The sequence below is a fragment of the Bidens hawaiensis genome, unplaced genomic scaffold (genome assembly GCF_021521415.1).
Source record: "Bidens hawaiensis isolate Kalapana, Puna unplaced genomic scaffold, B.hawaiensis_p1.1 tig00009086_1, whole genome shotgun sequence".
NCBI lineage: Eukaryota > Viridiplantae > Streptophyta > Magnoliopsida > Asterales > Asteraceae > Bidens > Bidens hawaiensis.
The window spans coordinates 645,746-670,709 of NW_027491668.1; the positions used below are offsets into that span (position 1 = coordinate 645,746).

A 24,964-nucleotide genomic window follows, 5' to 3' on the forward strand; every position below is an offset into this window, starting at 1 on the left:
TGAGAGATTTAGACATCCTCAATGTCTAAACTTAAACTCGGAATGAGACTCACTTAAGGATGCCAGCACGAATAGCTATACCTAGTAGAGTTCGTACAGAGTTTACTTGCATGTGCCTTGTAAGAGGCGAGTGACAGTTTAATTATATGATTGTTTGAGATAACAAGTTAGAACTCGAGTAGTAACGTAGAGGGTTAATAGCACTTGATAAACGCTACAAACGGTTTACCTTATTGCGTTCTAAGTTTATACCTATTAACGACAATGGGCTAGGCCCTGACCGACCGCTTGGTAGTGGTAGAAATAATAAATGACCATGTCAAGGACATCCATGATTGTCTTCAATTATGGTGGTAGCGAGAAGTTTGATAGAGATCTCGCCCATAAGTGAGCGTGTAAACCCATTATGGGAATAAAATGGCAATGAGCATGGTGGGGATCCCATCAAGATCATTCCCAAAAAAGGGACGCACGCAATGTCAACGACCAAGATTAATGCCTCTTTATTTGTGGTGAAAGAAGACACATGGCACTGAATTGTCACAAAAGGACTATTTTGCACTCAATGGTTGCCTCGAAGGGCAACTGTTAAAAAGATGACCAAAAGATAGTAAGCACAAGGGATGCAAGGTGTCAAAGTGCAACATGAAATCCCAACACTGTGTTCCCGAGTTTCATTTAAAGAAGGAAAGGAAAGAATGAGGGATGGAAAAAATATGTTGTGTTCCCGAGTTTCATTTAAGAAAGGAAAATTTAAAAAGGATGTTCCCGAGTTTCATTAAAAGAAAGAAAAGGAGGGGAGGGGAGAGAAAATTATGAGTAAAATAAGAGAATTTGTATCTTTTCAAATTGGAAAGATTTGGAAAGAAAATAAATTGAAGAGATAGAGGAGATGCCAAAAGAAAAGATAAGAAGAGAAAACTTTCTTTTCCTTGCTTTTCTTTTCATAAATGAACTCGAGAACACAGTGCAAGTGAAGTAGTCACAACTTTGTGTCGAAGGAAAAGGTCAAAACCGCACATTGTGACGACAATTTGATTTATGGGATGGTCAAAGGCGTGAAGGCCAACACTGGAGACAAGGTAGGTGTGTTCTACTTTGTGCTCGTGATAATTTTCATCTCGAAGTTCAAGTCTCTCATTTTGGTAGCGGGAAGTTTGATAGAGATCTCGCCCACAAGTGAGCGTGTAGACCCATTATCGGAATAAAATGGCAATGAGCATAGTGGAAATCCCATCAAGATCATTCCCAAAAGAGGGATGCACGCAATGTCACTAACCAAGATTAATGCCTCTTTATTTATGGTGAAAGAAGAGCCACGACACTGAACTGTCCCAAAAGGACTAGTTTGCACTCAATGGTTCCCTCGATGGACAATTGTTAAAAAGATAACCAAAAGATAGTAAGCACAAGGGATGGAAGGTGTCAAAGTGCAACATGAAACCCCAAGTGAAGTAGTCACAACTTTTTGTCGAAGGAAAAGGTCAAACAGCACCTTGTGAAGACAAATTGATTTATGGGATGGTCAAAGGCTTGAAGGCCGACACTAGAGTCAAGGTAGGTATATTCTACTTTGCGCTCATGATAATTTACTTCTCGAAGTTCAAGTCTTACTCATTTTGGTAGCTGGAAGTTTGATAGAGATCTCACCCACAAGTGAGCGTGTAAACCCATTATCGGAATAGAATGGCAATGAGCATGGTGGGATCGCTCGGGAGCATTCCCGAAAGAGGGATGCACGCAATGTCACCGACCAAGATTAATGCCTCTTTATTTGTGGTGAAAGAAGACACACGGCAGTGAATCGTCCCAAAAGGATTAGTTTGCACTCAATGGTTGCCTCGGTTGACCACTGTTAAAAAGATGACCAAAAGATAGTAAGCACAAGAGATGCAAGGTGTCAAAGTGCAACATGAGAGCCCAAGTGAAGTAGTCACAACTTTGTGTCGAAGAAAATGATTACGCACATTGTGACGACAAATTGATCTACAGGATGGTCAATGTAACACCCCGACCAAAGGCGGATTATACATCGGGGCGCCACATATTGTTTCATTACTCGTGACACTATTGGGTGTCAATATTTAATAAATACATTCATTCGCGCACGCGCAAAGTAAACATAAGATAACATAAATCATCATAAATCAATATATTATAAATCATAATATTCGGACAACAATAACTTGTCTTGATACATTTTAATCTAGGTCCAAAATAAAGAAAACTTCCTATGTGTCCACAAGCTCCAAAACAGCTACTGCAAACCTGAACATGTGTTAAAATAAACGTCAAACACTTGCGTGTTGGTGAGAAATCAAGTTTAATACAATACATAGATAACCATAAATCTGCGCGCAACATGTGTATGTCTGGTTTTCAACAAGGGTGTAATCTGATCGGGACCAACTCTAAGATTCATAGACTGCCAGTGCTCACAATTGAGCTCACAAACAAGACAAACTGTGCATGTGCAAACAAAAGAGAAAATCATAAACGATAGTTCTCCCGTGTTCATCTAATGGTACCATGAGAACTGCGGAATAGACCGACAAGACGGTTAATGATCCACACATACAAATAAACAGCCAAGTCTACGTCCTCAACACATGGGATACTGCGCGACTAAAGTTCATAAACAAGTTTAAGACTCTAAGTTTGTATGAACACATGAACATCCCAAAACATTAAAAGCAAAAAGGGATTAGGTACGAGATTACTCACTTGATAAACGATGCGGTGTAAGATAAAGCAAGAACCAACTTTAAACAAGCACAAGTTAACCTATAAATAAGATTATTGTTTTAATGAATTGATTTAAGTCTTGATTACAAGTTAGCATAATTAATAAGTAAATTATTATATATAATATATATATATTACCGGAAAAGTAGGGCAGAATAGAAAGGAAGACGGAGGCAGAGAGGAAGGCGGCAGAGAGAGCAAGGAGCAAGAGAACATGAGAGATTAAGTGTTTTGTGTGTGTAGTGTTATGAAAATATTATTATTATTTATAGGAAAACCCTAGGAGACATAATCCCTAGAAAAGGGGAAAAGATCTCAAAAAGCAAAAGATTCCAAAAGCAAAAGATATCAAAAGATATGGCAGCTGCAGGGGGCAAGATAAAGCTGACAGGGGACAGTAAAAAGCATGGGCGGGTCAGATAAAGGTACTGGTCAAGCATGGAAAAAGCAGATCTCCAAGGATAATGTCAGTCACTTTTTCTGCCAACCAATGGGGTTGGTGCGCATGCTGCGCCGAAAGTAACTTTTCAGACATAAAGCAGATTAGGTCAACAGCACAAAAGATAAGACAACACAAAAGCAAACGGCTAGATTAAACAGAAGAAAACTCAAAGGGTTAAACGCGAGAAAGCTCGAGCGCGAAGGCAGACACAGAAGGTCAAGAGAGCGCGAGCGCGAAGGCAGACAGAACTAACCTTAACGCGTCGCGGAAAGAACTACATTTCTAAGCGCGCCGCGGGAAGAATCACATTTCTTAGCGCGCCGCGGGAGGAACTAAAATTCCTAGCGCGCCGCGGGAAGAACTATAATTCTTCGCGCGTCGAGGGATGAACTACGATTCTTAGCGCGCTGCGAGAAGAACTACAAATCCTTAGCGCGTCGCGGGAAGAACTACCGTTCTTAGCGCGCTGCGAGAAGAATTACAATTCTTAGCGCGCTGCGAGAAGAGTTCGTCTCGCGTATCGCTGAAACAGGTGGTCTTCACGCAGGATTCCTTGTAAGGGGTCTGGCGCGTGGAGCTGCGCAGACAACCTTAGGCGGGAAGGAACAAAGGACAAGCAAAGAGTTAGAAGAAAAAGAGGGAAACAAGGCTTAAGGGCGGAACGACGGCAAGAGAGAGAAAAAGGCGGGACGGCGACAAGAGGGAAAAGAAGGCGGAGAGAGAGAAGAAGAGGGACGGGACGGCGGAAAGAAAGAGAGAGAAAGAGGCGGGAAGGAAAATATTTTATTATTAAAAGTAAAATATAAGTATAAATAAATATTAAATCATAACAGAAAGAGATCGGATAAGAGAAACGGGTACCTGGGTCGGGTCGGATCGGGGCAGATGTCACAGTCAAAGGCGTGAAGGCCAACACTGGAGACAAGGTAAGTATGTTCTTTGTGCTCGTGATAACTTTCGTCTAAAAGTTCAAGTCTTTCTCATTTTGGTAGCGGGAAGTTTGATAGAGATCTCGCCACAAGTGAGCGTGTAAACCCATTATCGGAATAGAATGGCAATGAGCATGGTGGGTATCCCATCAAGATCATTCCCAAAAGAGGGATGCACGCAATGTCACCGACCAAGATTAATGCCTCTTTATTTGTGGTGAAAGAAGACACGACACTGAATCATCCCAAAAGGACACTGAATCATCCCAAAAGGACTAGTTTGCACTCAATGGTTGCCTCAGTTGACAACTGTTAAAAAGATTACCAAAAGATAGTAAGCACAAGGGATGTAAGGTTTCAAAGTGCAACATGAGAGCCCAAGTGAAGTAGTCACAACTTTGTGTCGAAGGAAAAGGTCGAAACCGCACATTGTGACGACAAATTAGGTAGGTGTGTTCTACTTTGTGCTTGTGATAATTTTCTTCTCGAAATTCAAGTCTTTCTCGTTCTGTTTATGAATACTCTATACGTCATGAACATGAAACTAAGTCGAGGTAAAACGGTGTTGGCCATACGACCTGAGTTTGGTTTCAACATGTGGGAACCAAGGGAAAAAAAATACGTCGTACCAGGGGCACAAAACCAAGCTACTCAAGTCATGTAAGTACCTAGGTCGAGTCATGGGTAACAATAACCGTCCAAGATACGTAACAAGGACGACGTAAGTTTAGGCGGGAGAATGTTGAATCGTGCTAAAAAAAATTATACAAAGTTGATGCATTTCTTGAAATGTTTTGCAGCATTTGAGTATATGCGCAGGCGACCTAGAATACCCACAATAAATCAAAATCAAAAGGTAGATTACTCTTTTAGAATATCAAAAATGATATAGACATAGCACAAGGGATGATTGAGTACCGATACTGTAACAAACTGATACCACCTGAACACCACGAATACGAGTATCGGCATTTGTTTTATGTTTTCAGTTTCAAAACCATTCGGTTTCGAAAATTACTTAATGGTACAGGACTATCGATATTGTACCAATCGCATCCCAGTATAGAACCATTATTTAAACATTGTAAATTTCTAGCATAGAATTGTTAAGATGCTTCAAGATTTGGCTAGCAAAGATAGCGTGGGTTGCCATGTATGCAACCCACCTCCCAAATCAATACACCTTCAAACCTCTTTCCATACTTCTCGTGTAATCAACAAATGTTTCCTTTGATTACGATCTTGTTTCGAAATCCGCCACTAAGAATTGTTGCATCGTCAAGTCAAATGGCTTACTTAGGACGAATCTAAGCGTCAAAGTCAAACATCGAGTTAAAGTTTTATCAAAACACCACCTACAAATATTAAGTTAACCACCCTATTCAAATACACGTACAACTAAACATTATGCATTGTTACTACCTATGACGAAAACCACGTGATTCCTTTTCAACCATATCAGCAAAGCCATAGAGAGCCGAGGATGGGTCACGCCTTCCTGGAAAGCCACCCAAAGGGGGAACTCCTTGAAACAATTCTGGTTGACTCCGTCCGTATGGTCCATCATAAGGTTGCGAATTGTATGTTTCACCATGTCTTAAATAAAGCGCAGCGTATGGTCCATACCTACTAGAGCTTTGATGCCTTCCTGGAAAGCCACCCAATGGGGGAACTCCTTGAAACAATTCTGGTTGACTCCGTCCATATGGTCCATCATAAGATTGTGAATTGTACGTTTCACCATGTCTTGAATAAAGCACAACATATGGTCCATACCTGCTAGAGCTTTTATACTCCATTTGGTCATGGCCATGAAACCCATAGGCTAGACCATTGGGCGCTAGGTCGATCAAGTTTTCAGCCATAGCCGTTGCGGGTGCATCATATAAAGATGAAGTGGAACGGTTAGTAATGTAGCTATTACCATGGTTTCAGTCAGAGTCAAGGTAGCTTGTGCTCGGCCGTGTTGGCCGGATAAACCGGTTCATGCCATAATGATCAACAGGTTTCTGTTGATGTGGCATGCTTTGGTGACTAACACGAGCACGTTTCGCTCCCTTATGAATTGGGCTTTCTAAAGACTTCCTTTTTTGAATTGGGCTTTCTAAACACTTCCTCTTTTGAATTAATCCCCCTACGTTTATCTTTTTCTTGAGATTTTGTATTTTTTCATTGATTCTGAAGTCAGGAAGATGCATTGAAGGATCAATGTTATGAGATTCCAGACATTGTTTTACAGATTTCAGATCAATTAACTGCTGCTTCATTTCCTTCAACTGAAATTTAAAAAAATCACAAACACCAATTTTAGTCCTCTCGCACGTTCGACTAATCGCCTTTTTTCAATCACAAATGCCCTTTAGAAATGACTATATTAAACTAGTTGTGGCCCAAATCGAATACTCACCTACTTAGAGTATTTTCTCTTCAAAAAGTTATTCAACTTAAAAACCTTGCATTAAATGTATCTTGTAAGTTAACAAGTCCTCACATCCCACACTAGTGCCGTGTAACCACCCCGTATGAAAGTGAGTCAGCATGGTCAAAGATACAAGAATGTCATCATTCCAAACAACTAACTTGGTCGGGATCCCCTTAATTTTTGAAATTTTGTGCCTTTTTATATATTTGTTCCCTTTATATATATATATATATAGAAGTATAGAATGAAAACCCATTTGAGTTGTGAAAACCCTATGTAACATTGTTTTTTTTTGCACACGTAATATATGTTGTAACATTTAATACAAAACATCGAAACATTAAAAAAATTTTGTTTTGCTATTTTTTAACATTTTTTTACTAATTTTTTATATGTTTTCAGGAGAGAGAAAATGTTATATTTATGTTTACATTTTTTATTAACTTTAATTATGGACCACATGACTCAAACTTTAATTAAAAACATGTGATTGAAAATGGGTTTCTAGAGTTTTCACAACTCAAGTGGGTTTTTATTTTAACCTAACCATATATATATATATATATATATATATATATATATATATATATATATATATATATGACTTATAGTCCATGGTGCTTTTTTGAAATGAACAAAATATACTATGTTCCTCCTAAGTAGAAATATGACCAAAATATGTTAAGCTAACTTTGAACACATATATGCTTCAAATTTTTGTAATCATATTTCACACAGATAAAAAAACGTAGGAAAACTTTAATATGTTAGCTAAATTTGGACACATATATGCCTCAAATTTCACATAGATATAAAGAAAGTAGAATAACTTAAGACAAAAATTGATGAGGTTGGTCAATTGTAAACATATTTCACATAGATAAAAAGAAGGTAGAATAACTTTAGACAAAAACTGGTCAGGTTGGCTTTTGACCAATATAAAATACAGACCTTCCATAGAAAGGAGATGTGATATGGGATAGCGTTGTAAATTCTTTCCAAGTGATAAAAAGGAGCAAGTAATTTGAGATAGAGGTGTGCGTGGTGCGGTTCAGTGCAGTTTTGGGCTAAAACCAAACCAAAACTTTGATTTTTGGAATTCTTTTAACTGTTCGGTTTCGGTTTTGTCGGTTATCGTTTTGGCCGGAAAAAAAAGTTTGCCGAAAATAATGAATTTCGGTGTAAATAATTTTGTTAATTATTAACTAATTGAATGTTAAATACTAAAGTATATGAGTTACATATTTATTAATAACTCTTACAAATTTTACTTAAAATAAAAAAATAAAAAATCTAGAAATTTGGTTCGGTTCGGTGTTTTCGGTTTTCATTACATGCAAAACCAATACTGAACCGTTAGTTCTAAAACGAAACCGTCGGTTTTTGTTTTGGTTCGGTTTTTTCGGTTGTCCTGTTTCAGATTGGTTTTTTCGGTTTCTTGCACACCCCTAATTTGAGATTGAAACTTAGTTTACTAGAAAAGATAGCACAACACCAATGAGAGAGAGAGTATTGTTTACCATTTGAAAAGAAGAACCATTTTGAATATCTTTGATTTTATTGTGCAAAAATGAAGCCAATATGTTCTGAGGGTGACACTTATCCTCCAGCCCGAAAGCGTAGGCAATATCAGCAGCTTCAATTTCCAGATTCTTTTTCACCATGAAATCAATTACCTCTGAAACAAGTAATTAGCAGAAAATAGTTTAGCTCATGTATTTTAACAAAAGAAGGAATGCATGAAAGATCAGACTAATGTTAAATCTCACAGTAAAATGAACCAAGTTTGTCCAAAATATAAAAATGAAATAACAAGTTCCCATATAATCAGTATTATCTAGCCATCATGTGTATAATTCAAAGCAAACAAGTTAACATAAATCTCCAACGTTATACATTGTTGTTACTGGCATAACAAAATTAAGAACAAAATCTTTGCTTGAACACACACATATATATAGGTGATGGATCAAAGGAGGAAAGATTTTGATGATTAAAAGAGAAATAAGAAAAAAGATTATTTGCTTTGCCAATTTTAGAAAATTTTAAATTACAAAAAAAGAAAATGGTTAAAATGCAATGTTTATTCAGCTACTTTAAAATTATAAGAAAATAGTCAAAATACATGAACAAAAATCATTTATTTATAGAAAAACATATAAAAATAGGTTGAATGGGTACTTTTACGCGTATAACATAACATTTGTATATTAACCATTGATATATAAAATAAATGAGTTGTTTCTTTTTCTTCTCACAGTAGTTTAGTCTTTTGTAATTAACCTCTCCATAAATACATATATATGTGTGTGTGTATATATGCACGCACACATGTATACATAGATGTACATACACACACACACACACATATATATATTGCAGTGGATGTGATACATTAGACGATTATGTAACTGCACAACTGTCTGTCTGTCTGTCTTTCTCACTCACTACATCTAGTTAGCACTATGTACAGATGTTAATGACGTTCTCGCACTGGTCAACTTACAACTGGTTTTCTATTGAGCACACGCCCCTATACATACATGCATACACTTACGTTTATTTAATCACACAAATCATACACCATATTTGGTGCAACCTTGATAAATGAATATCCTCACAAATGAATAGTTTTTTTACCATCACAAATTATTAAATATTATTATGGTCAATCGAATAACCTCACTTGATGAATATATCTTCTGGTTCTAAGGTATACATTTACCGAGTTTTTAATGTATAAGAAATTGGCATATGAAAGTATCAAACCTGGAATTTTGGGGACAAGAAAAACCGAACGGCGAAGTGCAGTGGAAATTTCCTTCACATTACTAGCCCTGATCAGATCCATAATATCCTTAATCTTGAAAACATGGTTTTGAATCCCAAATCCACTAATAAGCAGAAGCAAACCCCTGGCATCAACCTCATCTGTGTGACCCGGTCCACCTTCTCTGATCATCCGTTTTCTCCAATCAACAGCAGCTTTTGCGGCACAATCTTGGTCACTTTTTGCAATCTCAATGCCATCATCATTGCTGATCATCACAAAACACTCCAAAATTAAAATTGCAGCCATCCTTCCTGCTTTTTGCTTGTGCTGAGGTGGATTGGCAGGATTGCAGAATGTTCTACTGCCCTGTACAAAAAACCTGCCAATGCTTTCTAAAACAAGTTTTGCAGGATCTTTAGCAAGCTTCAATGCCTTTGCAATTTCCTCACGACGGTTAATCATTTGAGAAAAATGTTCTGCTACATGCCACTTGATGTCCTCAGAAAGCATGCCTCGACACAAGTTTTCTAATTTAGAAACCACCAAGTTTTTTGAAGCTTTGGGTTCCTTAACCTTCGTACTGGTACCAATTTCTTCATGCTTCTTTGAAGTATCGATTTCTTCAGGCTTATGTAATACATCAATTTGTTCTCGATTCTGACAGATATCAGTCTGTTCAGGCTTCTTCAAGATATTAATTTCTTCAGGCTTGTTCAAGATATCTGTTGGTTCAGGCTTGTTTGATACATCAGTTTCTTCCAAGCATTCAGGTGTCCTCACATTTTCATGGCTCTGTTCACCATTAGAAGCCATTCCGTTAGGGTTTACAGAATTAAGATAAAGTAGTTTCTGCTTTTAAAAAATAAAAACGCCAATTTTAGTTCTCTCATACGTTTGACCAATTACTTTAAATACGTTTGATCCTTTTTTTTATAAAGATACTGAGTGAAATAATAAACAAATAAATAAATAAACTATATTCCTCCAAGTAGAAATATGACCAAGCCTACCTTATCGCACTTTGCCCTTATTGAAATAAAATACTATTGTAATCATATTTCACGTGGATTAAAATAAAAATAAAAAATACAAAACAAAAAAGTCTTAGGGGGTTGGTTCACGGGTACAACCTTTGTAACTTCATGGTATACCCATGGATTGGCCAGTTCCTATTTGGAAGGCTGCAATTTCTTAACTGCCGCAGTTTCTACTCCTGCTAATAGTTTAGCACATTCTTTGTAACTAACTTTGGACAAAAAGTGTTTCTGGTCATGTTGCTTTTGACCTGTACCAAAAATAGACCTTCCATAGAAAGAACATGGTGTATGAAATGGTGTTTGTATTCTTACCGTTTAATAAAAAAGAAGCAAGTAATTTGAGATTAAAGTTTTACTAGAAAAGGCATGTTCAAATTGAGAAACAATCCCAAAGCAGAGAGGTGATTAGTTACCATTTGAAACGAAGAATCGTCTTGAATATTTGTAATGTCGTTGTGCAAAATTGTCCCCAATATGCTCTGAGGGTGACACTTATCCTCCAACCCAAAAGTGTAGGCAATATCGGCAGCTTCAGCTTCCAGATTATTCTTCACCATCAAATCAATTACCTCTGAAACAAGGATATTTATAGCAGAAAGTACACAATTATCGAGGTTTTAATGTATAAGAAATTTAACATAAAAAGCAACAAACCTGGAATTTTTGGCATAAGAAAAACAGAACGGCGAAGTGCAGCCGAAATTCCCTTCACATTACTAGCCCTGATCAGATCCATAATATCTTGAATCTTGAAAACATGATCTTGAATCCCAAATCCACTGATAAGCAGAAGCAAACCCCTGGCATCAACCTCATCTGTTTGCCCCAGTCCACCATCTTTGACCATCCGTTTTCTCCAACAAATAGCAGCCTCCGCTGCATACTCCTGGTCTATTTTTGCAATCTCATTAACATCACTGCTGGTCGTCACAAAACACTCCAAAATCAACACTTCAACCATCCTTCCTTCATTTTTCATTTTTTGATGTGAAACCGGAGGTCTGCAGAATGTTTTACTGCCCTGTACAGAAAACCTGCAAGTGCTGTGTAAAACTAGTTTTGCAGGATCTTCAGCCAGTTTCAATGCGTTTGCAATTTCCCGGCGAAGATTAATCATTTCGGAATAATGTTCTGTTATATGTTTCTTCACTCCCTTAAATTTCATTCTTCGACACAGTAACTATAAGACAGAAACGACAGACTTCTTTGAAGCTTTGGGCTTCTTAGCCTTCTTACAGATACCAATTTCTTCATGCTTCTTTGAGGTATCGATTTCTTCTGGCTTCTGTAATACATCAATCTGTTCTGGACTTATACAAATATCAGTCTGTTCAGGCTTCTTCAAGATATCAATTTCTTCAGGCTTGTTCAAGATATCAGTTTGTTCAGGCTTGTTTGATACATCAATTTCTTCAAGGCTTTCAGGTGTCCTCACATGTTCATGGCCCTGTTCACCATTAGAAGCCATTCCGTTAGCGTTTACGGATTTCAGATCAAGTAACTGCTGCTTCAATCCCTCCAACCGAAAATTTAAAAAAAGAAAAAAGAAAAACATAAACACCAACTTTAATTCCCTCATTCGTTTGACCATTACTTTAATAATGACAAAACAGATGAAACAAGTTGACCCAAATCATTTACCCAACCCCATCTGCTTATGAATAGATAGATTCGGGTTAGGTCTAGACTAACTGCTCAAATAAGTAAAAAAAACTAAAAAAGTCAAATCAAGTGAGGATGCCAAAAGGGGGTTGCGGGCAGCTTGTTGCCCGCTTATCTGCCACTTTATTATAATTTTTTTGAGTTTAGCAATGAAAATGGGACCTATACTCGTTTCTTACTCCAAAAAAATAATAAAAAAATAAAAATTGAGGATGCCAAAATGTGATTTTAATTTATAAAACTTCTTTGTAACAATTTAATCAAAAAACTATATTATTATCAAGCAAATTGCATAGAAAGGTAACATAGTTCAGTCGTATTTCTATTTAGAGGAATACATTATTTTCTCTCCAAGAAGTTATTCGACTTTCAAAACCTTGTAATTTGGAGGTATCTTGTAAGTTAACAGGTTTTCATCTCTCAATCAGTGCTGTGCCACTACCACGTCCAGTAAAAAAGTCAGCATGGTCAAACTTAAAGGTACGTCATCATTTCAACCAACTTGGTCAGATTCACATGCACAGAATTTTTGAAAGTTTGATCCTTTTTTATAAAGACAAACTACGTCCTTTTTAGAGTGACAACAAAAAAAGAAAAAATACTATATTCTTCTAGGTAGAAATATGGCCAAACTATGTTAATACATAAGTTGCCTTATATTGGATACGGGATGGTTTTTGAATTCTTTCCGGGTGATAAAAAGCAACAAGGAATTCAAGACTAAAAGTTTACTAGAAAAGAAAATGTTCAAATTGGGTAACACTACTGAAACAGAGAAGGTATTGGTTACCGTTTGAAACAAAGAACCGTCTTGAATATGTCTAATGTCCTTGTGCAGAAATGTCCCCAATATGCTCTGAGGGTGACACTTATCCTCCAACCCGAAAGCATGGGCAACATCAGCAGCTTCAACTTCCAGATTATTCTTCACCATCAAATCAATTACCTCTGAAACAAGGATAATTTATATCAAAAAGTATACATTTATCAAGGTTTTATGTATAAGAAATTAACATAAAAAAACAACTAACCTGGAATTTTTGGCATAAGAAAAACTGAACGACGAAGTGCAGTTGAAACCCCCTTGGCATTACTCGCCTTAATCAAATCCATAATATCCTGAATCTTGAAAACTTGATCTTGAATCCCAAATCCACTAATAAGCAGAAGCAAACCCCTGGCATCAACCTCATCCGTGTGACCCGGTCCACCTTCTGTCATCATTCGTTTTCTCCAATTAGCAGCAGCTACTGCTGCATCTTCCTGATCTCTTGTTGCAATCTCAATGCCATCATCACTGCTGATCATCACAAAACACTCCAAAATTAAAACGGCAGCCATCCTTGTTAGATTTTGTGTGTCCCGGTCTGGCTTGCAGAATGTTTTACTGTCCTGTACAAAAAACTGGCCAATGCTGTTTAGAACCAGTTTTGCAGGATCTTCAGCCAGCTTCAATGCTTTTGCAACTTCCTCGCGAAGATTAATCATTTCAGAATAATGTGTTGCGATATGCCACCTCATTCCCTTAGAATTCATGCTTTGACAAAAGCGTTCTAATTTAGAAAGCACAGAGTTATTTGAGGCTTCGGGTTCCTTAGCCTTCGTGCATGTACCATTTTCTTCATGCTCCTTCGAAGTATTGATTTTTCCAGGCTTCTTAGATACTGATACATCATTTTCTTCAAGGTTTCCGGGTATCATCTCCTTTTCATGGCTCCGTTTGCCATCAGCAGACATTCGGTTAGGGTTTTGTTCTGAAACAACTGTTTCTGGTACTGTGGTTGTAGTATGATTTAAAGAAGTTTCTGGACGACTTTCTTCAGGTTTCTCCAATGTATCAATTTCTTCGGGAATGATTGAAATATCAAGTTCTTCAATTTCTTCTAGGTTTTCAGGTGTGCTCACGGTTTCATGGCTCTGTTCGCCATCAGTAGCCATTCGGTTAGGGTTTTGTGTTGAAACAATGGCTTCTGGAACGGTGGCCATCGTTTCATCACAAGAAGTTTCTGGAAGACTTTCTTCAGGCTTCATTGGAGTATCAAATGCTTCTGGAATCATTGAAATATCAAGTTCTTCAGAGACCATCAAAGTATCAAGATCTTCGGGCTTCTTTAAAACACCAGTTTCTTCATGCTTCTGCAATACATCAGCTTGCTCTGGATACTTACAGATATCAATGTTTTCAACCTTATTCGATATATCAATTTCTTGAAGGATTTCCGGTGTCCGCATAGCCAGTCGATTAAGGCTTTGTTCCGAAACAATGTCTATGATTTGATCACAAGAAGTTTCTGGAACAGTTTCTTCAAGCTTCTTCAATGCAACAACTTCTTCTTGAATCATCAAAGTATCAAATTCTTCATGCTTCTTTAATACAACAGTTTCTTCTAGACTCTTACAGATGTCAATCTGTTCAGGCTTGATCAAAATATCAGTTTCTTCAAGCTTCTTAGCAACTAATGCATCCACGTCTTCAAGGCTTTGTTTGCCATTATCAACCATTCTGTAAACCGCCATCGTTTCATCACAATAAGTTTCTGGAACAGTTTCTACATCAGTTTCTTTAGAACTATTCAATAAATCAGCAGCTTCAGGCTTCTTCAAAACATCAATTTCTACAGCATTCTCAAATACATCAACTTCTTCAGTATTCTTCGATACATCAGCAACTTCAGAAGTTTCTGGAACAGTTTCTTCCTGCATGTTCAAACAATCAACTTCTACATGATTCTCTGATACATCAACTTAGGCTTGTAAACGAACCGAACGTTCAGTTTAGGCAGGAAGTTCATTTATATTTGTTTATATAAACGAGCGAGCATGAACAAAAAAATTGCGTTCATTTAACTAAATAATGAACATGAACGCATGTTTCGCACGTTCATTTATGTTCGCGTCTCGCGAACGTTCGTTTATGTTTATTTATGTTCGTTTACATATTAATAGAAAATAATTAAATAAAAATATTATCTTGAAGAGTTATCTAGTTAATGGTTTTATATTTGTTCATTTGTGTTCATTTAAGCGTGTTCATTTCTGTTCATCTATGTTTGTTTGTGTTTATTTACGTTTGTTTATATATGTTCATTTTTGTTTGTTTATCTTTGTTCATTTATGTCCGTGCACTGTTCATTTAGAATAAACATTATCTTGAAGTGTCATCTAGTTAATGGTTTTATATTTGTTCATTTGTGTTCATATAAGCGTGTTCATTTATGTTCATCCATGTTTGTTTGTGTTTATTTTCATTTGTTTATATATGTTCATTTTTGTTTTGTTTATCATTGTTCGTTTGTGTTCATGAACTGTTCGTTTAGAAGTTAAAACAACCGAACATAAACGAGCACGAACATGTTTCGTTTATGTTCGTGAACTGTTTGTTTAGAAGTTAAAACAACCGAGCATAAACGAACACGCACATGTTCATTTTTTAAATAAACAAACACTGACACAAAATATGTGTTCGATTAAGTGTCCGTGTTCGTGTTCGTTCTGTGTTCGTGTTCGCTAATCAACTTCTTCAAAAATTCTTAAAACACATCAATATCTCCGCCATGAGTATCAATTTCTACATAATTCTCACATACCTCAACTTCTTCATGACTTTTCGATACATCAGGCTTCTTCGAAGCATCCGTTTCATCAAAACCGCGCGATAAACCGTCGTTCTCAGCCGACCTAGCAACTGCATGTCTAACTTCACACTCACTCACTCTATCCCTAGGGTTTTGCACCAACACAACACCTTCCGTAACATCATTCACCGTTCGATCACAAACACTTTCACTACCGCTAGGGTTTCGAACCGACACAGTGACATCTGAACAATCAGTTACTTATTAATCACAACTAATTTCTAATTCTAACAAGCACGTCACTTAAAACTGAATAATTAGGGTTAGTACTTAGTACCGTACCTTCAATAGACGAATTAATAAAACCGATGTGAGTGTGCAACTCGTCGTAACTGCTGATGAACGCTGACAAGGCGGTGGAGAAAGTGCGGAGTTGGTTGATTGAAGTTGTGATGTGTGTGTTTGTATTGCCGGTGAGAGTGTTGGTGACGTACGGCTGTTGGTTAGTGGTGGTGGTTAGAGCGGTTACGGGGTCCATGGACGGTGGAGGTCCGGTGAGATATTATTATTGGGGTTTGGTGCATGCAGAGAGTTTAAATGTTTAATAATAATACGAAACGGAGCAAATAATAATATAATAAAGTGTATTGTAAGGCGGTTTGACACTGAGAAAGGATGTGGTTTAAATAGTGCAGTTAATCTTTTTCAAAGAACAATAAAGCGGGGTAACCGGGTATATCCACTGGCATATAAGGTAATCCATGTACACGATTATAGATGGTGCTGATGGCCCGGCTAATTATCGCAGCACTTCCAAATTTTGAGAGCACTTTTGCTTCACTCTAGGGCCGGCTCCGAGAAAGCAAAAAATCTTCTGGGAAAAATTTTTTTGGGTCTTAAGTAAAAGCATTATTTTATTGGATTTAAGCAGTTTAATTTTTATATAGGATTACTTGGGTATAATTTGGGTTGTGTAAAAAACTTTTGTATAAAAAAAGAATTAAATATGTCTCAAGTGAGGCTAGAAACCACAACCTCTGGGCTGTGGGTAATACTTATTTGTCGCTCGACCAAGCTAGTTGTTATGTAATTGTGTTTAAATATTAAATATACATATTGTTTTTAATAAAAATACATATGTGTTTTTTAAATAATAAAATTCGGGGCTAGCGGGGTGTCGGGCCTGTGGCTGTCGACCACCCAGCCACCCCCAAGGGTCGGCCTTGCCCCACTCTTTTCAGACTATGTTATCTATCGGACACGCGTTAGCTTTTGGAGTTTGGCTTAGGTGTTCCCCTGGAAAACCATACCGTCGGCTACCACTTGACAGTCGTTGTGTCACCACAAGAGCATAACTCTCGGATGTAACACACGGTGGGACAAAAACTCGGGTGGACTCGGGGTCAAACCGACAACGTTTGCACAAGGTGAGTCTTAAATCATTCATTGTCAATATCTACCCAAAATGGTACAAGTGGAAATTAAACTTTGATCTTCACCGGAGAAACAAAGTATCTTACCACTTGGCCACAAGTGGAGATACACAAAGGCTAATTGTGGTATGTGCATAGCGTCAGATTATTCTACAAAATAAGGTAAAAATGAAAATGACGAGAAAGATTTATAGTAAAAAAAAGCTCCTAAAGAGAATAATGAAAAACTAATAAAAACAATCATAACTCAAAATTTAGTAAAAAAACAAGAATAGTAAAAAAAACAAAAATGTTTTCACCATCTACCTCGTTCTAGAAAAAAAATCAATGTTGAGAAATTAAAAATCACTTCATTAACCAACACTCTTTAATACAAGAAAGTACAAGTACAGTTTACCACCACAAGAGCAGAACTCTCTGACGTAACGCACGGTGGGGCGAAAACCCGGGTGGACTCGGGGTCAAATCGACAACCTTTGCGCAAGGTCTGGCTAAAATCATTCATTGTCAATATCCACCCAAAGTGACACAAGTGAAAATCGAACTTTGGTCTTCATCGGAGACACCAAGCATCTTACCACTAGGCCACAAGTGGATATAGGGTCGGGTTATTCTACAAAATGAGGCAAAAATGAAAATGATGAGGAGGATTTGTAGCACAAAAAAATCCTTAAAAAACAATCATAACTCAAAATTTAATAACAAAGTAAGAAAAGTAAAAACACAAAAATATTTTCACTGTCTGCCTCGTCTCCCTCCGTAAAAAAAATCAATGTTAAGAAATTAAAAATCACTTTCCATTGAACCTTATTAACCAACACTCTTTAATACAAGAAAGTACAAGTACTGTGTACTCCATACCATGACATGATTTTTCAACTTTGTTCTGAGTTGCAGAATATGAATTTCAATTATCTATGATTACATATTTCTTTCATCTTTTAAGTCCTGTTTGTTGTGGCTACTTTTTTATGGAGACCAGAAAATCTATAGAACGAGTCTAGTTCACGTGGAACGGACATCAAAGTGTCAGGGCTTTACTGTTCAAGGTCTCCGGACAAAACATGTGTATTTGGTGTCTTAACTTTAGTTTAAAGATCATTTTTAACTATCCTTTTACACCAATCCGAAAAGTTGTTTTATAAGTTCTTCGTGGTTCCTCCAAGTTGCCAAAATTTATAAGGTCGGTGTTAAAGTTTCATTGGATCGGCATCAAAATTTAATAAGTGCGTTCAAGATTAAATCGCATATATATTGTTTAATAAAAGTTTTAGAGCATTCTCATCCCACACTCTATCTCTAAACCAAAAATTACACTAAAACTCACTCATTTTTCTCTTCATTTCAATAAAATAATATTTTTTATACCTTTTATCATTACATTTTTTATTTCCTTCACTCACAACCACTTTCAAAATATATTAAAAAATTATAGGGGATTAACAATAGCTTTACAAATATACAGAAAAATCACTACTTTTTTTAAAATATAAAAGCACTTCACTCACAACACCCTGAATCACTCTCTAAATTATAAAAACACTCCTCATATAAATGAGAGGGGCTGGATGAGAATGCTCTAAGTCTACCACTCCGCCGACTACACGAGTATGTAAATTATTAAAATGTAAATGCATATAAAATAAATAGCTAAGTAGCTTTTATGTAAACAAACATGCATGTTTGTAGGAATTAAGAAAGTTAAAAATTATGAAAAAGTGATAAAAATTCAAATGATTTGAGCTCGTTATTTTTAAAATTTAACTATTTAAGTTTGTTACATTTGCTCTCAGCCTCTCACGCTAGTCTGTTGTTAAATATCATGAAACCTATTGTTATTAAATGACTTATTTTTCAATATTTGTTACTTCATGTTAAGATTAAAAAATATATATTATACAATCTTATCTTACTATTAAAGCAAAACTATATAAACATATAACACCATTCTAGTTTATTCATATAGAAATGGCACATACATTCCTACCAACTTCCATCATACTATGTGATTTCACTATATTTTGTAATGACGTGAGGTCGAAGGCTCACTCAAACTTAAATCAAATACTACTAAATAGATAGTGGTAAGTGGGTATCGAACACGAGGAGTTTGTGAAAAATGTGTTAACAAGTAGCTTAACAATTAAACTAATATAAATGTAAATGATGAAAAAGTAATTTCCAAGTTGATTTTGATTTGATTTTATAACTAAAATAAACTAACACAAAAGTTGTAAACGATAAATTAACCAAGCATTCCTCTCGGGGTTCGGGTTATTACTCAACACTTTTGTTAACGTTCACTGAATAAACCGTAATATCTTGGTTTTGTGTATATGCAATCGTTGTGATTAATCAAGAACTAAGTACTCGGATTTCTAAAATGCGAGGTTGCACTTAATCAATCAATCAATACTATTCTCCCTAGTTCTTTCCACTAAATCTCGATTGCCAACGACACCAAGAACATATAGCTAAAAACTAGATATAAACAATATGGACAAGCTACAACCATCACACAAACACAAGATCATACTAACATAGCATTTAGATAATCAATCCAAGTTCAAGAACAAGAAACAAAAGTGTTTAACAAATAACCTTACATCCCAAGAGGAATACCGAAGTAACTAGCCACTCATGGCTCCGGAGGTCATCCTTGCATCAAGTAATTTGTTTACCACCATCCAAGACATAAAACAAAAAAATACAAGACCCAAAATGATGTTTTTGTTCTCCAAAATCGCCTCTAGGCCGGTCAAGGTGAAAAAGTAGTCCAAAAGACACTCCCAAACGGCCTATTAAAAGACATGCAACTTTGTCTCCGTCCAGGACCGTGGGGCCACGGTTGACCAAAAGTCAACATGTCTACCAGCACGACCGTGGGCCACGATGTAGACCGTGGGCCACGGTCACCTCCACGGTTCCCTTCTTCTCCACGGTACCGTGGACTCTGGAGTTTTTGCATCAGGTGGACCGTGGTCCACGGTTCAGACCGTGGGCCACGGTGGAGCTCATTTCCGCGACTTGATTTCTTCGTATCTCTCGCGTTCCAGCTCCGTTTCCTTCACCGTTTTCGCCCTTGTTCTCGTAACACCGCTCTCTAGCTCCTTAAACCTGCAAACACACGAGCAACCGTAGTCAACTAATTCCATGGAATTAACTTAATCCCGTAAGCGTAATTATATCTTTTATATCACTTAGTTGCTTTCCTACGGGTCGCCCGTCATGTAACATAATATTTTTCGATATTATATTTTAATAGCTCATATAAATTTTTATGTCAAACGATTATGTGATATTTTAATCTAATACACCTAACAATAAATTTACTAGCAAATACGTTAAATTGTTAAATAGTGAATCTATAATTCTCATAACTTTCTATTCATCCAATTTATTCTAATTACAAAAAATAAAATAAAAAAACATAATATTTACGTAAACTATCTTTACACAAAAATTCGTAATTTTATATTTATTCAAATAAACAATCATATATGTTTACCTTACCTGACGATTTATTAATTCCCGTCCATATGATACACATGCCACTAACCTAGTAATCAATACTTGAGCATACTTAAATGCGATATATTTAAGAATATTAATCCTTTTTAACTATTTTTCTTGAGAAACGGATTCTAATTTACTCATATTCTTTCACTTATGATATTTATACCCTTAAATGAAAAGGAAGCACTTTGATTTCACATTCTTTAAATAATCTACTAACCGGAAATGCTAATCACAGTCTTAAAAGTTACGATTAACAAAAAAAAGAAAAGAAACTTATCTGTATATTCAAATTAATAAAACTTGAATGATTATCTATAATTTAATTTTCATTATTTTCTATTTAAAAAAAAGTCAATTACTAGCTACGAATTTAAATGTTTTTAATTAATATTTTCTAAGTTTAAAATTTTAAAATGTAGATACATTTACATAATATGGCTACTTGTATTTATTTGTTTAAAGGATCCAATCACTACACATGAACTAAGTCATCATGTTAGAAAAGTTTCAACAAGAGAATCCCTCACATTATCATTGGTAGTGTAAGAGCCCTTTTTGTGCTGTAATCTATGAATTGTTACATCATTGGTAGTGTAAGAGCCCTTTTTGTGTTGCAATCTACGAATTGTTGCAAAAACATCTATCGACTTGTATCGACTATTGAGTCATGCTACAAAACCGTTGATAAGCCTTTTTTGTGTCACAATGGTTGCACGTTTTACTAATTTGTTGGTAGAGGCTTGTTATTAAGTAAAAAAATTAAATCAACAAACAAAGTCGATCCACGCTCGTCATTGTCCTCACTCATCACGTCCATTCACACCTCGTGAGGCGGTGTTCCATGCCCTATATGGTTGGATGATAATGTGACAAGCGTGCATATCACTTATCATTTTCCACACTTTTGAAACATAACCAATTTCACACACAAAGATTTAAAGAAGTCCTATAATATAATAGTATGTTTGGTATTGGTAGATAGTTCGGAGGACGGAAATAAGTAGTATAATCATCTTTTGTTGTGGTTAAGGTAAATTCTATAAGTACTTATATAACTCTAACTGTTCATTATCTAAAGCCAACTGCCACAACTCTCTACTGTTGAATAACTAAATGTTCACCAACACGATTAAAGTACCTGGTTACTTAATCACTAAGAAAATCGAATTTAAATATATATTTTTCCATATAGCTTATTGTGACAAATCAAATGGTTAAATATCGTATTTTCTACGTTAGGGTTCATAATCTCTTTCATATATCTTTCATAAGTGCATCAATGATCAATAAAAAGCATGTGCAATAAGCGGTTACATTTATCGTACCACACTAGTTGGAAAATAGTGTCACAACATTAATTATTTCGTTGTATGACGAAACCATCAATACACGATCATAGGAGGAAAATAATAATGGTCTTCGGGATCTAAGGGCATCGCACAACGCCACAATACGATTTAGTTACATTATTCTATGTTAAACTTTAATTCATATTTAGTTTTTTCGAATCAGGTTTAACAATTTTTAACTTAACAAAACGTAATCACTAAACTGAAAACCTTAAAAATCAATCATCAAATATCCATATGAGCTAACTCATGACAAAAGCATAACCCCTTAAAAATATAAGTATAATATTGTTTTACGTACTTATTTTGCAACAAAATCTTAAGTATCATAAAGACGTGAACATGATACACTTCAACAGGTAAAAGACAAGGGTTATGTGGTCCTCCTCCATTTTCTTGTATCCTCTTTTGTAAATAAAGTTTGGGGGTGTTTGGGATTTCTTATTTTAGCTCCTTATAGCTTACTAGCTTTTGAACCCGTGTATTACATGGGATTTGTCAAATAATAAAAATAAATAAAGTCTATTATTTGAGAGAATTGAACAAAATTAAAGCTAAAAAGAAAACAAAATATATTACAAATAATAAGGAGTTTAAAAATTTATTAATTCGAAAAAATTTCTTTATATACAACATCTAACAAAATTTTTTGGCCCATTACCCATGGATAACTATGATGGATGAGATGAGAGATTAGAGACTTAAAAGGAAAATTATAACCTATTTGTCAAAATTGTTTTAACCCATGACCTATGGATAGGAAACATAATTAAGATGATAAATTAGAGAATTGGAAAGAAAATTATAACCTATTTACCAAAATTATTTTAATCCATAAATAGTTAGAATGAATGAGATGAGATTAGAGAATTAGAAGGAAATTATAACCTATTTGTCAAAATGGTTTAGCCCCATACGGTCATAACCCATGGATATATAGGATGAATAAGAAGAGAGATTAGACCAAGAATAATGTAAGATTGTCACATCATCCTCATTATTTTCTTTTATTAATATAGTTAGATTTTCTTATTTCACCATAATGTTAGTAAATGAATCTGTTAGGATTTATATTTAATAAAAAAATATGGAACTCATTTATTGAAATGGCTTAAAAGACAAGGACCATATATTAAAATTGGGTGGAAAAAATGTGAGGATGGCTATAAGATTGACAAGTGGAAAAAGTGGTAGTCTTTTATTAGAGTAGATAGATTCTCCATTGTTGTAATATTTATACAAAATGCGAGAAAATTAAGAAAATACATATTTTTTTGAGTTCAAATGCGTATAAGAAAATTATTAAATCCAAATCTGAAACCAATCTTATATAAAAAATTATGCACAGTTGCTCGAATCCCGGCTTAAATACAATTTTTAGTTTACCATACAAATCCAAATTATTCGGCAATGATGCACCTTTATTTTCTTTATTTGCAATTACCTGTGACTTTAAAATATTATTCTAACAGACCCGCAACTTCAATTTTTATATTTCCTTATTTTCTTATTTCACCATTAATGTTAATAAATGAATCGGTTAAGATTTACATCTAATAAAAAAAATATTGTATTCATTTATTGAAATGGCTTAAAAGACAAGGACAATATATTAAAATTGGATGATAAAAAAATGTGAGGATGACTATAAGATTGACAAGTGGCAAAAGTGGTAGTCTTTTATTAGAGTAGATAAATTCTCCATGTTTGTAATATTTATACAAAATGTTTGGAGAAAATTAAGAAAATACACATTTTTTTGAGTTCAAATGCGTATGAGAAAATTATTAAATCCAAATTTGAAACCATTCTTATATAAAAAATTATGCACAGTTGCTCGAATCCCGGCTTAAAAACAATTTTTAGTTTACCATACAAATCCAAATTATTCGACAATGATGCACCTTTATTTTCTTTATTTACAATTACCTGTGACTTTAAAATATTATTCTAACAGACCCGCAACTTCAATTTTTATATTTCCTTATTTTCTTATTACAACATTAATGTTAATAAATGAATCGGTTAAGATTTACATTTAATAAAAAAATATTGAATTCATTTATTGAAATGGCTTAAAAGACAAGGACAATATATTAAAATTGGATGATAAAAAAATGTGAGGATGACTATAAGATTGACAAGTGGTAAAAGTGGTAGTCTTTTATTAGAGTAGATAAATTCTCCATGTTTGTAATATTTATACAAATGTTTGGAGAAAATTAATTAAATACACATTTTTTTTGAGTTCAAATGCGTATGAGAAAATTATCAAATCCAAATTTAAACCCAATCTTATATAAAAAAATTATGCAATGTTGCCCGAATCCCAGCTTAAATACAATTTTTAGTTTACCATACAAATCCAAATTCTTCGACAATGATGCACCTTTATTTTCTTTATTTGCAATTACCCGGGACTTTAAAATATTATTATAACAGACCTGCAACTTCAATTTTTGTATTTCCTTATTTTCTTATTTCAACATTAATGTTAATAAATGAATCGGTTAGGATTTACATTTAATAAAAAAAAATATTGAATTCATTTATTGAAATGGCTTAGAAGACAAAGACAATATATTAAAATTGGTTGAAAAAAAAATGTGAGGATAACTATGTGATTGACAGGTGGCAAAAGTGGTAGTCTTTTATTAGAGTAGATAGATAAGGTTATAAGTTATAAGGTGTTTGGAAAATTTAGATTTCATGAGTGTATAAGGTATAAATTACAACTTTGAAACTTATAATTAACTTATGCCTTAAATAAGTTATAAAGAGGTAAAATAAGAAATCTAAAACAACCACTTAAATTAGGGACCAATCATGCACCACCATTATTTCTTTGTTTCGACCTTCGAGATATTTTGCATCTGCCCCTTTGACTATCATTCTTGTTATTTAAACTCCAAGGTATAACATTTTTCATCAATGCAACTACCTTCACTTGCATTTGTATATTAGAGCACACGGATTCGTCCCGGATTTTCCCTATTCCCTGTTTCCAACTCAGCTTCCTCATTTCTAGGGGACGGTGTTTTCCTTTCTTCCCAGATCCAAAATTCCCGCTTGCTTTTC

General features: G+C 35.2%; 2 protein-coding genes across 2 annotated transcripts; both read right to left on the reverse strand.

The window, feature by feature from the left end:
- Nucleotides 1-8,004: 8,004 nt before the first annotated feature.
- LOC143531174 (uncharacterized) lies at nt 8,005-11,496 on the reverse strand. Its single transcript, XM_077026523.1, has 4 exons — nt 11,003-11,496; nt 10,762-10,919; nt 9,308-10,103; nt 8,005-8,216 (listed from the first exon to the last, which is right to left on the reverse strand). Exons 1-4 carry the CDS (start codon nt 11,463-11,465, stop codon nt 8,005-8,007), a joined length of 1,629 nt encoding a protein of 542 aa, XP_076882638.1. The 5' UTR covers nt 11,466-11,496.
- A 10-nt stretch (nt 11,497-11,506) lies between these two features.
- LOC143531175 (uncharacterized) lies at nt 11,507-16,123 on the reverse strand. Its single transcript, XM_077026524.1, has 5 exons — nt 15,928-16,123; nt 15,598-15,830; nt 13,042-14,707; nt 12,801-12,958; nt 11,507-11,795 (listed from the first exon to the last, which is right to left on the reverse strand). The coding sequence occupies exons 1-5, from the start codon at nt 16,121-16,123 to the stop codon at nt 11,529-11,531; spliced, it is 2,520 nt and encodes an 839-aa protein (XP_076882639.1). The 3' UTR covers nt 11,507-11,528.
- Nucleotides 16,124-24,964: the final 8,841 nt, after the last annotated feature.